We start from the raw sequence: 13,876 nt of genomic DNA, 5'->3' as shown, positions 1-13,876 counted from the left end.
CTCCTTCTCGTCATCGGTGCTCCCAAGGTGCGGACTGTGCACATTTATGATGCTCAGGTTGAAGAACCTGCCACGAATCCTCAACCTGCACATTCGTTCGTTGACTGGCCACCATCCAATGACTCGCTGTTGCATTGCACCTAGCACCATGAACGCGGTACCGAGCTCACGCGTTTCTCCACCACTTTGGTAGATTGTGCAGTTGCTACGGTACTGGCGCACCATTGTACCCTTCCAGTGCACCTCCTGAAGCGCTACTATCTCGAAGCCACGGGCCTGGACCTCATCTAACAGGATTCGGGTGCTTCCGTCAGATGTAAGGAATCAGCAATTCCAGGTTCCGAGACTCCAATCGTAAGTCCTTTTTCCATGCGGGGGTCTGTATCGATTGGTCCGGTGCGGTATTACCTGTTGTTGGCTGTTCGTTGCTTTTTTTGTTTTCCCAGGGGTGGCTTGCAAGGCCTCTCCCTTAACCTCCTGTGTCGTCGGAGGGCCTACGCATCCTTGCTTAATGTCCCTTGGGATGCCAGGACAGAAAGGGACAACCAGCCGCCCCTAACATGGAGAACAGTCGCTGGCCATCCTCCCTCCCCCGCTCAATTTAGCCATATGACCCATCCTCCCAAGGGGTTGAGTTTCCCCGCGTACCCAAGCTCAGGTTATTGGAGAAATATGTTACCTTTCTGTACGCCGTGGACGTTTTGAGTCGGAGTAGGGTATGGAGATCCTATATTATCCTTCAAGAGGCGTCGGACCATACCCGTATCAGTGCGGTATTCCTACAAACGCTGACAACAGAACCATGTTTACATGCTATTTTCCTCGCTGTTTTCTGTTAAATTCCTGTCAACGAACACAAAACTTTCAGACTTACAGATATCATCCACTAAACTTTATTTTCAATCTATTTTTCTGCTGAGATATATTTTCCTTTATTAAGCATTCTCATTTTTCTTGTTTCTTGTTTTGAAGTTACTACTTCATTCGTACCATTTACGCCACAGGGAGACATTTTTGTTCACTTTCATTGAACTGAAGCAAAGGTGGGCAGGTTTGTTCATACTTCTCCAGCTGTGGAGATAATAAATCATTGAAAAAATATGTCAAGCAAACATAAAACGCGTATACATTACCTTGGAAGTACTGATGTATGCACATTCGTAATACATGTTGGCGCTAGCCGGATGCACGAAACGGCCTGCCGTGCGGCATTGGAACTCGCATCGTTTCAATGTCAGATCAAATACATCAGATTCGCGTGCACATTTAAACATCAGCGGTCCATTGGCTGAGCACAGAAAGTACAGCTGCGGGAAGGGGTCGTACACGAACCACTTATCCTTGTTGCGCACATTGTTGCAATCCACCTGGAAGCAATCGGCCGAACGGCGTTTTAGAAAGCACGAGCCACTCGACTGGTTGTACACATTGTTGGCTGCCACACAGCTCTGTTCGAAGCCCAGGCTGCTTTCGTCACAGTACAAGTAGCGGGAGCAGTTTGTTGGATCTGTAAAGGAAGGACATTCCCACACATTAGCTGTGATAACAATAAAACACAGCAGATAATCAACTAACTCGGATAATATCCAGGGGCACCCATCGGGCACAAATCACTAGACTTCCGGCAAACGACATTGGGATCGGCAGTATCGCTACAAATACCCTCACCAATACAGTAAGGTTTGGAGGGATCAACATCCTGGCAGCGGAACTGCGTCAGCGGTGTCTGATCGTAGCTGCAAATTTTTACGGTACTGCAATCCTCACAATCCTGTCGACGTTCACGAGCGCACGGTGTTAGTGAGCGTCGCGACGGCACACGTAACGCTAACAAAGAGCGAAGCGCATGTACTTCCTATAAATCATCCGTAAGGGTAACCATGTTAAGAGAGAGTTGAAGAACTGTAAACATACGCTTTTATACCTCGCCTTGCACTGTGGCAAGCACCGACAGAACTAAGATTGTTGCACGAACCAACATTTTCACACAAGACTGCTAGACCGTCTAATGAGCATAATATTGCGGTACTCTTTCATTATATAGTCGCTACCAGCTTTATGTGTTGTTACACAATTTTGTTACTGTATTTTTATTGCTTGTATCAGATAAGATACTAATGTAGACAGACAACGGCAATATTTCATCGAGATTAGTGAAATGTTTTTGACCATTTTTTTTTTTCGTTGGCCTTTGCCCATCCATCGTCATTGAAATAAAATTTAACGGCAAAGAAGCGAGTGCTATCCGCACACAGTTAATTCTCAATACCTTTGCTGGTATAAAGTTCCCAAATTATTTTCTTAACGTTTCTATCGGGGAACATCTCATCCATTCACATAATATTTCGCACCATAATTATGCAAATATTGTTGTTTACCTTAGATACTATCCTCCAAACTTGCAGATCATACACATATTCCAGGAAGAGATAAAGCTATTTATTTCTGTGTTTATGTTTACATACGGTCGAAAAGACAGCACTTAAACAGTGTGTTTACGGCTTGCATCCCGTTATGTTATCTTGGCAGATATTGGCACTTCATGTTTATGGGTACACTCTGTTCAGTTTCGATAGAACATTCCGAAGATTCAGGCAATTGAGATATTAGAATACCACGATAGTCAGTCCTTCGTACGGGGAAGCGGTCCGGATGGGATTTGAATCTCGGTCTAGCCGTGTGACGCCGCTAACGCTTGGGCCGTCCCGATGTTAAGTCCCAGTGTTTGTAACACTACCTCACGGACATGGGCATGTATCCGACGCTTCTCGAAGTTTAACATAGGCTCTCCATACTCCGTCACAATACATTCAAGACGCACAGAACGGTAACATGTCTCTCTAAATATCTAAGCTTGGGGTATAAGAGGAACTCCTAACCTTAGGAGGATATGAGATATGACTAAATTGAGCGGAGGGAGATTACTAGCGTCTATTCTTCATGTTAGGGATAGCTGGATATACCTTCAATCCTCTCATTCTGCCGGATCCTTAACACCTAGCGTGCGTAAGCCCTCTGACAACATAAGGGCTTGGTGGAGAGGCCTTGCTAGCCATCCCCAACAATACCACAATGAGAAGTAACCATGATATTATAGCAGCTGATGGACAGCTATCACAGTCAGGGGAATCTCGCAAGTTCTACAGGATGTTGAACGCGGCCCGAAGCGACTTTACTTCTATAGTCGCTATGTGTCGCAACGCGGAGAGCGATATCCTGTCGGAAGAGCTAAAGGTAATCGAGCGAAAGGTGGAACAGTTACTTGTTGATAGACACTTGAACAGCACAGCTGCAGGAGATACTAGATCAGAGAGCAGAGGAGAGCAGCACTACAGCTACTAACATCAGACAACTGAAATCTAATTAGTGAGCTGGAAGAGCGATGGGTTGGTTGCAGAGCTGTTCAAAATGGGCCCGGAGAGGCTTAGCGTTATCATGCATTGACTGATTGTAGCGGTCCATAACTACCGAAACTCTCTTACCCGCAGCGACTAGGGGTAGCTAGAGGCTCCGGTGTGCTGGTCATGTCATGAGAATGACAACTCACAACCCAGCCCGTTAAGTCGTTTAAGACCGTCCACATGGATAGAGGAGGCAGTATAGGCTCAAACTGCGATGAAGTGAGGGCCGGAATAATGGATTGGCAGACAACGGTGCTAGACCGTGACTGGTATCGAGGATCATTGCAGCAGTCTAATACCGCGAAGCGGTTAAAGCGCCTAGTACGTAAGCAAGTATAATTATGCTAAGGATCATGTTCTTAGGGCCTTTACAGTCCACAATTGACTATATGTATGCGTTTACTAGGCGTGTGTGGTCGTCAGCTAATATTGTGCTAGCTTTGAAGCATTCGATTTTTTTTTTCGACCCATGCAATAGTTAATACTTTCCGTCGGAAAATAAGAGTCTGTCGTTGAAAAAAGACAACAATTATAGTCAATAGCCAGTAGGATGAGTAAATCCAGTCTCATTCCCCTGTTTCTTGATTTGCTCGAAACCTGAAATCCCCTGTTTCTTGATTTGCTCGAAACCTGGAGCCCCGGATGACGGTTAAACATTTCTGTTTTCTAGCTCAATTCATCATACGCTTCATTCAGCGGCTTATGAGGAGAGTTTAGAACTACATATCCAAACGGTAATTAGTACTTGATACGGTCTGATACCAAAACGCCTTCTTTCAACTAGAAAACAAACAACCAAATTCGACACAGAAGCGCTTTTTCCTTCATTTCCATCTTTTTCAAGCTTTATCTTTCAAATCCTAAATCTATTACCACCTATTATTGTTCAAGCAATTAAGCTTCCTCGCGGATATGATCAATCCTGTACGTCGTATGAAGTGTACCTTCAGATCATCACGTGGTTACATCAACTGCTCAATTTTCTTCAGGCACGCTCGATGGTGCACCGCATTTCGTACCATCGAATAGCTGACCTGGAGGGCAAGACAGCTCGAACTTTTGCAGCTGACGAATAGATGTTTAAAACAATAAAGGACCATAAAGCAACATTCGCCATTCTTGATAAGACCAGCATTCTTACCACTCCATTCGGGCCTAACAAGCACGCGTAGTAGCGATCATTTACGCCAGTTATGGGGAAATCTCCTTCCGTGGTGCAACCAAACTCGCACTCCCGCTTCGCCTCGTTGAATACCTCATTTGTGTCGCATGTGAATGTCATTGGACCGCCTGTCGTGCAGTAAAAATAGAGCCGAGGATTTGGTTTGTATGCGAAAAATTTGTTCAGCATTATAGCAGCGCCACAGTTGAGCTGGAAGCAGTCGGCAGCCGTTTTGCGAAGGGTCCATTTTTGAATTTTAAAATCAAAAATGTACGCAGTGGATGGGGCAGAAACCTTGGTTTCTTCCCGCTTGGGGCCACAGTAAACTACCTCACTGCAGTTGCTCGGTACTGAAAGGGATACGAACACATGATAATCGGTTGCTACATATGCATGAAGTGTCGCAAAGCAAGTTACCCGGATAAAAGTAGTTTGGCGTGGGGCACAGTTCACTTGGAATCTCGCAATCGGTGGTTTTTGAACAAACTCCTTTGCCAGTACAGTACGGACGCTGCGGATCGATCGAGCTACACTCGTACGAACCGACCATCTGTTTTTGGTAGTTGCAGATCTAGCAAGATGATACAAAGTCACCATCAACATTCCATCCTTTACTATTGACACTCTTGACGAACTGTTAAGCTTACCATCACTTTCGAGCAACTGCCACAAACAATACGGTCTTCCCCATCGCAACTGAACAAGGTTGTGTCATCTGAATCATCTGAGAGATTCACAACAGTTCGTTGTCTCGCAACGATGATCGGCAAACTGTCTTGGGATACGGCTGTCTGGAATAAAGGGGAAAGCGTACAATTGTTGTGCACTGTACTTGATCGTGCATTACACTATCAGCTCAGTAACTACCATACCTCTAGCAAAGCAGAGCCCACACAAAGCAACCCCAAAAGCCAAACGGAAACCCCCATGGTGGCAGCTAATGTTACGCGTTACGTAGTAATCCTAGACTGGGCTGCTGACAAACTAATGGTCGAAAGTTTTTTGGCAAAGCGATTTTATACATGTGTGATCGTAACAAAACATACTCACACACAGGCAAAAGCAGCTAGATAAGCACATATCAGTGTTTCACCGGTTTCGGTTATCTCTTGCCAGATGATCATATTTTTAAAGTCGGGCTGAGATAAAATTGTAACCTTCAAAGTGCATCAGTCATGCTTGGCAAATATTGTTTCGTTAAAGATCGCACTCGAACATGCGTACCTGGCAGCGTGTTTGCAAAAACGCTATTACATTTTGTTTGTTCATTGTAAATGCGTGCCAGTGTTTTATGTTGTAAATTGGTTTAATTTTTCTTAAGACAGTGTAAAGATTTTTTTATTGTGTCCATATCCATCCCGCTCCAATATCTCTCGAGGTTGAAAAAATTGAAGAAGAGAAATTTGAACCAACATTAATATGATCTATTTAAAATTGTCTGCCAAAATGGATTTAACAATGTTCTTCTCGTTACTAAGGAAGAAGGAGAAAAATTTGGGATTAGATATTGCACAGTCGGTTAAGAAGAATTTCTGAATTTCTGGGTCTGGAACGATAGAAGGGGAAATGTAGGGATTTGATTTCAGTCAGAGAGTCAGAAAAATAAGATAGGACTTAATGCACTGTCCTGAGGAGAAAGAGCCCAGAATGGTGCGGACAATCTGTGTTTCAATCTGACTCAATAAGAGCGATTTGATAAATTTAGGTAACAGAGAATTGGTTTTCCTAAGCCAAGTTTTCCCATTTTGCTAATAAAATATTGTGTGGCAAGTTATCAAAAGTCGAATAGCATGGAATCGACATCGACAGTTCGAGCGCATGATGGTAACTGTCCAGGGTGAGCAGTGGTAACGAGGATTCACGGTGAACCATGCTAATTATATAGTTACCTAACACGCACCAGCCGAGCAACAGCAGTAGTCGTCAGTTTGATCTTGAAACTTCCGTCCAAGCGAATCCCAATCTTCATTAGACGAGATAGGGTTCGCAACCACCACACCTCATCCGGGAATACCGCGTGATCATCCAGCAAGACGATGCACAACGTGTTCCCCAATTCAACTTTAACCGGAAGTGTTATCGCAACACCCCCAACATCAAAAGCAAAAGCGATTGTGGAGAAGATAGCGATGCAGACTCTACAGGAAGGACGGAAAGGGAATATTCATCGTAACTCTCACCAATAGCGTTCCCTCGTGTTAGGCACCAGCTAGGGAAAAGTAAACCAGGTAAAGACAGTCTCTATTTAGAACTAAAATGTGGATGATGTTTATGAAAGATTTCTTTTTACTCTTGTGTGTCGCGCATATATATCCATTGCCCTTCTTATGTACTGAGTGCACCAATACTCACACCGAACGCTTGCCGTTTCAGTTAGAGTAAGAGCCTTTCGAAGTAGTCTCGAGCGATTCTGAAAACATTTTAGCAAGCGCATGGGTTCAGCTTTTATAATATACTTTCTACTAACTATCAGGCGCTATTATTCGTCCGTGGTATTGGCATGCTGCAACAATCCATGATCAATGTGGAAGCATCATCGCCATCGCTCCATCTCTTTAAAAGGACTTTACGGACTGGGTCCTTCGGTGCCATTCTCATTACATGACTAGCCAAACGTAGGCTGGAGAGTCTAATTTGCCGCACAATGGTGAGATTACCGAACAACTTTTCCACTGTCCCTCAAAACATGCGGAGCCAAAGATCTGATCATTTCTGAGCATGGGAGCATCTTCCTCTCGAACGCGGTACTGAAGATTCCGCCAGTTTTGGGCAAGGTCCATGTGCCAGAAACGTATGTGAGTATTAGCACTATGAATGTTCTATACCCGTTCTCAGCTTCGTCCGTTGCGACAGGTAAGTTGAGATTCTGCGACTATGAGCTTGAGCACGTTGTTACTGTTCGTCCCCTGGCCCGCTTGGAATCCACCCAACCTTAAGGATTCAAGTGGACTACGACGCAGGCTGTGCGCTTCTAGGCCTCGAATCGCTAAACCAGCGTACAAGTCACGCCCTGAGACTATTTGATGCGAGACTTTTGGACCGCCGGATCGACACCACAACGCTATCATCTGGGCTCAACATGTACAGCCCATCGAGGTTGCTTCGAAAAAGGTCGACGATTGAAACAGATGATCTCAGAACTCGATTTGGCGCTTCTGATCCCTTGCTATGTGCCGTGAGTACGCCGTCGTATATGAATATACATAGTATCGTTTATTTGCTTGTAATTCATCGCCTTCCCCTTTTTCAAAACGTCCCCTTTTGTTGCAGCATAGGGTTCAAGGTAGCAATGTACAAATATGGCTATCATGTACTTCTCACATCTTTACAATTCGCAACAAACCTTTTCCATCTCGCTTATCATGCAAAATTTGTCGTAAGAGTTGTACGAATATTATAGTTAAGCAGATAAGATAATGTTTTTTTATTAGTAAGATGTATTTCTGTTTTCTCATTTTATTTTCCTTCCCAACACAGGCACCACCAAAACTACTACCAGCACTACTGCAATCTTTTAAGTGTTTACCTACATCTCTCCCTCTCTTAACAATCTAAATATTTACATACATACGGGATACGACACACACACTCAAATCCACGAGGAGCATTCACTTAATGCAAACAACACATTTAATTACCGTACGGAAACCCTGACGTTTGATAAGTCAAACAAATGTTCCTATCTTTACGATAGGTGTGCTCAGAAAACTAATTCCATTGATCTAATTCACAGATAACGTTGCAGATTCGAGCGAGTAGAGCCGTTGATTTTCATACGATCCGACTTATTTAAAGAAAATGCAGTGTGGTTCATTCAAAGCCAGTTCCAGTGGTTTCAACATGCAGTGGCATCTGGCAATAACGTGCATTGCAATAGTACTGCTTTGCGATGGGACGGTTAGCCTGCTGGGCAGTAATGGTACAGCGTTAAACACCAGGGCCTTTGTGAAGAAAACGTGCGACGGAGTCAAAACATACATTTGCGATTCTTGCACATCACGAAGACCTTGCATCGGGACGCAGGAAATCGAACAATCGTTTTCATGTGGTACCGGCTTATTCTGCATCGAGGGAACCGCAAGCGATCGTTGTGGGCCAACACCATCGGACGAATGTGTCACAACAACGGAAAGCTCATCCTTCACGTGCTCCTCTACGGGCGTTTTTCCCGGTACGTTCATCTGATGCTACTAACACACAAAAGCGCCTACCAATCAAGTTTGTCGCACGTTCACTCTCTTGTAGATCCCAACAATTGCTACAACTACCACGTGTGTTTGGCCAGTAGCGAGTCTTCCACCGTCTACAGATGCCCACCAGGATACGTCTTCGACATTGTGACTTCCTCCTGCATTCGTCAACAGACGACAGCGAACTGTGTTACCGTGACGTGTCCTGTTGGATCACCCCGCTACGTGCTCTACGGCACCAGCCGGGTATATTACGCCCTGTGTAACGGTGTGACCTTACCGACCCAGGTACTACGGTGCCCAAACGGTGCTCTTTTCACGTTCTTCTCATCGACCTCACTGTTTGGCGAATGTGTGTACACTTGCACCAGCCAGGGCAACTATGCTAACAGCAATAACCTCAGTTCCTACTTCCAATGCTACATTTCCAATGGTCGCTTAGTATACAATGAGCTCGATTGTCCAACAGGCACCGTATTCAATCAAACGTTGCGATACTGCACAAGGCAGTAAAAGGAGGCCACCTTACTGTTGTTAGACTGTTAGTATTTTTTGCTATCATTATTTCTTCATTGTTAGTAAAGTTGTATTATCATGCACCACAATTGGTAAAATATCTACAATTTCTAAGATGTATCTGTTCAAGATGTGTGTACTTGATCATGATGTATGTTTGTAAGCAATGAATCATTGAAAACTGTCATCAGTACTTATCTTACACAAATTTTAAATGTTTTTTTTGTATTTAAGTAAAACAATTTTTCGAAAGAAACACGAAACGAATATATGGTTGGAATAAGTAATTTTCACAAGATTCGTCATATCAATTGACTTTTTTATTTTGTTTTGCATGTACTTCATGGTATTGCTTGTTTTATGCGTTTCGTTCGCGCATGACGTTTGAATTAATCGTGCCAGCAACACCGTTTCCATCGTTCACGGTTCATGAAAACTTGCGGTGTGTGCGTGGTCCAAGACAAGATTCTGGCAAGACAACTCCCTATGAACGATATGGCCCCTTGGAGGAGGAAATCCCCTAAACGTTGAGTCCTCCTCGAATGCGACGACTATTGACAGAATACTAAGGAACAGGAAGAAGCCACAGGTGGGGTTTCTTTGATTATTAAGTCTCTTGTCAAAATCCATCGCACGACAAGCTCGCAGCCATAAAACATATATTTAGCGAAGACCTCATCCGAGTATACTTACTTACTTACTTACTTGCTCATCAGGCGCTACAACGGTTTTGCGGTCTTGAATCCTCGATAGCGCTCACGGTTTAGCACTGTCGTCTGCAAATTCGTTATCCCGGCCGTTCTGGTGGACACATCAACGCCATCACTCCATTTCAATTTGGACCTACGCGTGTGGTTATTTGTAGCCTTGACAACAACCAAAATAGATAATAATTTTATTGATAATTACTACAATGTATTTAGCATCATCGCACTCTCTCTATCTCAATGTGGGTCCACGTGAACAGCTTCTAAAGTCTTTACGGACTGGATAGTCTGGTGTTACACTCATAACATGTCCAGCTCATCGGAGCCTGGCGAGTCTTATTCGCTGCACAATGATGAGATCCCCGTACAGCTCGTAGAACTCGTCTTTGAACGGCTCCTAAATTGTCTTTCCACTCATACAGGGCCAAAAATACTCCTGAGTATTTTTCTCTCAAAAGAGGCTACGAGAGTTTCTTCAGTTTTGGGCAGAGTTAATGTCTCAGAGGCGCTTGTGAGTACTGGGCCTAAAAAATGTTCCTTAACAGTCCCAGCTTCGTCCGTTTGTTTTAACCCTAGATACATAAAGTCTTGAACAACATACCTACGTAAATCTGTGTTTGTTAGTGTTCGTTAATCTCCAACCGGAGGTTAAGTACTGCTAGTTCGATCCTTTGGTAAGCTTCTGCTACACAGGAGAACCTGAAACCAATTACGTATATATCATGGCCGTATGCCAGGATCTAGATTGCTGTATAGATGATGACTCCGAAATTTCCACCTCCTGATCACGGATGTCCCTCTCAAGCGCTAGATTGAAAGGAAAACTTACAAACCCATCACTCCTTAGTGGAAGCACATGGTTCAGAGATTTCCATCCACCTACACTGCTGGGCATGTGATGTAGGTCATTCTCATTCTTACAAGCCTGGTAAGCTCCATTTAACCCCAAGGATGAATTTGTACAAAAAGGGCATTCGGTGATCTGAGAAGGGAGTCAAGCAGTAAAGCAGCCGAGAATGTGTCCAATATCCAAGAGTCATATGAAGTCGCAAATACTAAGGATAATTAATTAAATCTGTACACGGTAGAGAGCGTACAATATTTCGTTTGAGCGTATCGAAATTGGAGAATAAATTATTTACCTATTGTAAATGGCAACTAAAGAAAAAGGCGAATAACCACTGAAGACAAAGGCGAATCACCTTTATTACAATACACTTTACACTCTAGGTTTACGGAAAGCGTCAATTTGCCGGACTACTAGTTTTATTTAAATAATCTAAAAAAAAAAAGACAATTCAAAAAAGCGGAAACTAAAACGCAAAAACGCAATAATATAAATTTAATTTCTGAAAAGTACAAATATATCTACGAAACCCATCAGATTGCTCTTAGAAATAGGTCTCTAAGAAGAGGGTCATTGGAAGAACCAGCCCTTACACGACGAGGTTTCCTGGCAACTGCTTATTCCTCGTCAAACCCGGCACTGCTTAAGATCCCCGGGTTTTTTTTTCTTCGAGCTTATGTGTTTTTCACTCACTGCTAAGCAAAAAAAATGGATCACCGATACCAGTGGAAGTATTTCAATATGGCCAAGAATATTGAAATTTTTTCATACAAAAATCTACACGGAACAGGCAAAAAAGTTTCCAAATTAAGCTTAACTAGCATATAAAACCAGAAAAATAATTATCCTTTACATGGTGTTTTGGATAAGGAATCCAGTTTTGCTCCTACCCAGTAGTTAATTTTGATTACTCCTTATAAAAAAGCTGTGTCTCTCGGTTTCAAACCCGGACCAGTCATGCCCTTAATTATCTATAGCCTTTTGGTCAGCAATTTACTAAAATAAGACTTTTCAATACCCTCACAGCGAATGAAAGCAGTCTACCTTTCAGTCATGTATCCTGTCTATTGAGCCAGCAGCAATAATGTTCTGAAATTGTTTGTAGAACTATTCGCAATCTGGTCATATCAACGCAATCATTTCGAAGAAAACTAGCAAACTGTTACCGCAAAAATATTTACCAAAGAATCACATTCGTATTACGTTAGCGGCTCACATTATTCTGCAATGCAACTAACACCATTGCAATTGCAATTCTCTCGAAGCGGTAATCCTGCGGCGCAGTTAAAAGTCTACAAACTCATTCATTAAGATAAGCATACGGGATCTTTGCGGAAAACAAGATTAAACTGTGCCAATCATACTAACTCTACGGCGACAGTACAATTCTACGTGTCTTGCTTTCTATAAACTCGCCATGCACGGTGAGTAGAGCTAGTGCTGTGCAAAATGCTTATTAGAACGGGTTTCCTCTTGATCGCTGTGGTCCTATCGCGTACCGTTGCTGACTTAGAAGTGAGCGAAGAGACCGAGAGTAGCACTGATGAGCTAGGTGTAGGTGTACTCGGTACATTGGTTAACGTATCGGCCAGCCAACTGCAACGCCAGTCAACTATTACCGGTTTGTGCGACGGTGTAAAACAGCTAGTATGTGATACATGCAACTCATTTCGCGTCTGCTTGGGTTCGGAGCTTGGCGCAACAGTCGCATGCCCCACTGACCAGCCGTACTGTAACTACGGGACCACCTCAGACTATTGTTCCAGTGCTCCAATACCAAATGTATGCACTGAAGGTACAGAAAACGTTCCAGTTACATGCTCAGCTGTCGGAATCTTACCAGGTAGGTGATCCTCACCGAACTTATGTTCACTCTTTTCATGATTGCTTACTTTTTTGGTCACAATAAACAGATGCTAGCAACTGTCGTATCTACCATGGATGCACCACCATTGGGCAGAGCTCGTCAATTTACAGATGCCCTGCTGGATACGCGTTTAATCCTGCCCTGGAGCTGTGCGGTTTGGAGAATGTGTTTTCACGCTGCGTCAAGATGCAATGTACTGCTAGCTTCGTTGGCCATGTACGATACGGGTTATCACAGCGGTTCTACGGCTTGTGTGATGGTACAGGACAAGCTCCCCTTGTTTATAAATGCCCGAACAGATCCAACTTTGCTTTCATCACCGGTTCCACATTTGGCGAGTGTGCGTATGTGTGTCCTGGACAGGGGAACTACCCCAACAGTAACAATCCCAAGGCATACTTTCAATGTTTCTGGGCAAACCGACGGCTACGCTACAACTTAGTGCTCTGTCCTGGCGATTTGACGTTCAACAGCCGTCTACAGTACTGCGTCTGATAGCTGTTATAGTAGAGCTTTGACTGTGTTTTAAAGGACCATGTATCTCATATAAGAAGCATTCGCTCAATAACCATTATAATGCAGTTTTTGTTATGGCTTTTTATTTCAACAGGCGTAGACTAGTTATGCCCAGCTGATCAAACGCTGTGTTGTTACCGTTTGTTCAGTCTTATCAAGGAATCGATCATCAGATCGGTACCAGGATTCGGCTAGTTCAATCTTTACTCGATCGATCGTTATCCATATCGATCAACAATCCTTTTTTAAAGTAAAGGAAATATTTGCTAAATCTAAATATTGCATATCAGAACCATTCTACTTACGCAAGTTAAGTCCCTTTGGGATCCATATAACAAGTTTCACATATTTATACCAATTTATTCGTTAATATCAACATATTTATAATTCATAGCAATACGGCGGGACAGTTCTTCATGAATAAAAAAATACGATCATTCATCGTAAAAATTGTTTTACATATAGAATTGAATGGTATATCATCCGCCTCTTATGTCATATGCCTGCCATTTCTGGCTTACTAGACTTAATGATTCCGCGCAGATTGATAGTCATATCAGTCCTCACTACGGAGTAGACCATTTTAAGGTCCGAAATCTGATCGTATGTAATTGGAATCGAAACCATACCCAACGAGCAGTTGCAGAGAGATATGGAATAGGTCTTGGTG

The 13,876-nt window shown here is 43.3% G+C and overlaps 4 protein-coding genes across 4 annotated transcripts; 2 read left to right on the top strand and 2 right to left on the bottom strand.

Annotated features, from left to right (window-relative positions):
* Window positions 1-877: 877 nt before the first annotated feature.
* LOC118503575 lies at window positions 878-2,019 on the bottom strand. Its single transcript, XM_036037010.1, has 4 exons — window positions 1,925-2,019; window positions 1,576-1,855; window positions 1,134-1,507; window positions 878-1,071 (listed from the first exon to the last, which is right to left on the bottom strand). Exons 1-4 carry the CDS (start codon window positions 1,979-1,981, stop codon window positions 994-996), a joined length of 789 nt encoding a protein of 262 aa, XP_035892903.1. The 5' UTR covers window positions 1,982-2,019; the 3' UTR covers window positions 878-993.
* A 2,182-nt stretch (window positions 2,020-4,201) lies between these two features.
* Window positions 4,202-5,576, bottom strand: LOC118505870. The gene is made up of 5 exons (XM_036042293.1): window positions 5,436-5,576; window positions 5,211-5,354; window positions 4,981-5,134; window positions 4,543-4,913; window positions 4,202-4,466 (listed from the first exon to the last, which is right to left on the bottom strand). The coding sequence occupies exons 1-5, from the start codon at window positions 5,490-5,492 to the stop codon at window positions 4,377-4,379; spliced, it is 816 nt and encodes a 271-aa protein (XP_035898186.1). The 5' UTR covers window positions 5,493-5,576; the 3' UTR covers window positions 4,202-4,376.
* A 2,702-nt stretch (window positions 5,577-8,278) lies between these two features.
* On the top strand, window positions 8,279-9,477 carry LOC118505871. The gene is made up of 2 exons (XM_036042294.1): window positions 8,279-8,734; window positions 8,809-9,477. The coding sequence occupies exons 1-2, from the start codon at window positions 8,362-8,364 to the stop codon at window positions 9,264-9,266; spliced, it is 831 nt and encodes a 276-aa protein (XP_035898187.1). The 5' UTR covers window positions 8,279-8,361; the 3' UTR covers window positions 9,267-9,477.
* A 2,691-nt stretch (window positions 9,478-12,168) lies between these two features.
* On the top strand, window positions 12,169-13,664 carry LOC118505869. The gene is made up of 2 exons (XM_036042292.1): window positions 12,169-12,666; window positions 12,737-13,664. The coding sequence occupies exons 1-2, from the start codon at window positions 12,273-12,275 to the stop codon at window positions 13,183-13,185; spliced, it is 843 nt and encodes a 280-aa protein (XP_035898185.1). The 5' UTR covers window positions 12,169-12,272; the 3' UTR covers window positions 13,186-13,664.
* Window positions 13,665-13,876: the final 212 nt, after the last annotated feature.

The sequence above is a fragment of the Anopheles stephensi genome, chromosome 2 (genome assembly GCF_013141755.1).
Source record: "Anopheles stephensi strain Indian chromosome 2, UCI_ANSTEP_V1.0, whole genome shotgun sequence".
NCBI lineage: Eukaryota > Metazoa > Arthropoda > Insecta > Diptera > Culicidae > Anopheles > Anopheles stephensi.
Note: the sequence above shows the minus strand (reverse complement) of the source record. Positions and strands in the feature narration are given on the sequence as shown.

Excerpts from the sequence above, each read along its gene's own strand:
- LOC118503575 (XM_036037010.1), bottom strand. The coding sequence starts at position 1,981 with ATGTTGGTTCGTGCAACAATCTTAGTTCTGTCGGTGCTTGCCACAGTG. Across the intron at positions 1,856-1,924 it reads TTGCCACAGTGCAAGGCGAG|GAAGTACATGCGCTTCGCTC; the intron begins GTATAAAAGCGT and ends GATGATTTATAG. Across the intron at positions 1,508-1,575 it reads TGCCCCTGGATATTATCCGA|ATCCAACAAACTGCTCCCGC; the intron begins GTTAGTTGATTA and ends CTTCCTTTACAG.
- LOC118505869 (XM_036042292.1), top strand. The coding sequence starts at position 12,273 with ATGCTTATTAGAACGGGTTTCCTCTTGATCGCTGTGGTCCTATCGCGT. Across the intron at positions 12,667-12,736 it reads AGCTGTCGGAATCTTACCAG|ATGCTAGCAACTGTCGTATC; the intron begins GTAGGTGATCCT and ends CACAATAAACAG.
- LOC118505870 (XM_036042293.1), bottom strand. The coding sequence starts at position 5,492 with ATGGGGGTTTCCGTTTGGCTTTTGGGGTTGCTTTGTGTGGGCTCTGCT. Across the intron at positions 5,135-5,210 it reads GCAGTTGCTCGAAAGTGATG|ATCTGCAACTACCAAAAACA; the intron begins GTAAGCTTAACA and ends TCATCTTGCTAG. Across the intron at positions 4,914-4,980 it reads GCCAAACTACTTTTATCCGG|TACCGAGCAACTGCAGTGAG; the intron begins GTAACTTGCTTT and ends TATCCCTTTCAG.
- LOC118505871 (XM_036042294.1), top strand. The coding sequence starts at position 8,362 with ATGCAGTGTGGTTCATTCAAAGCCAGTTCCAGTGGTTTCAACATGCAG. Across the intron at positions 8,735-8,808 it reads CTCTACGGGCGTTTTTCCCG|ATCCCAACAATTGCTACAAC; the intron begins GTACGTTCATCT and ends ACTCTCTTGTAG.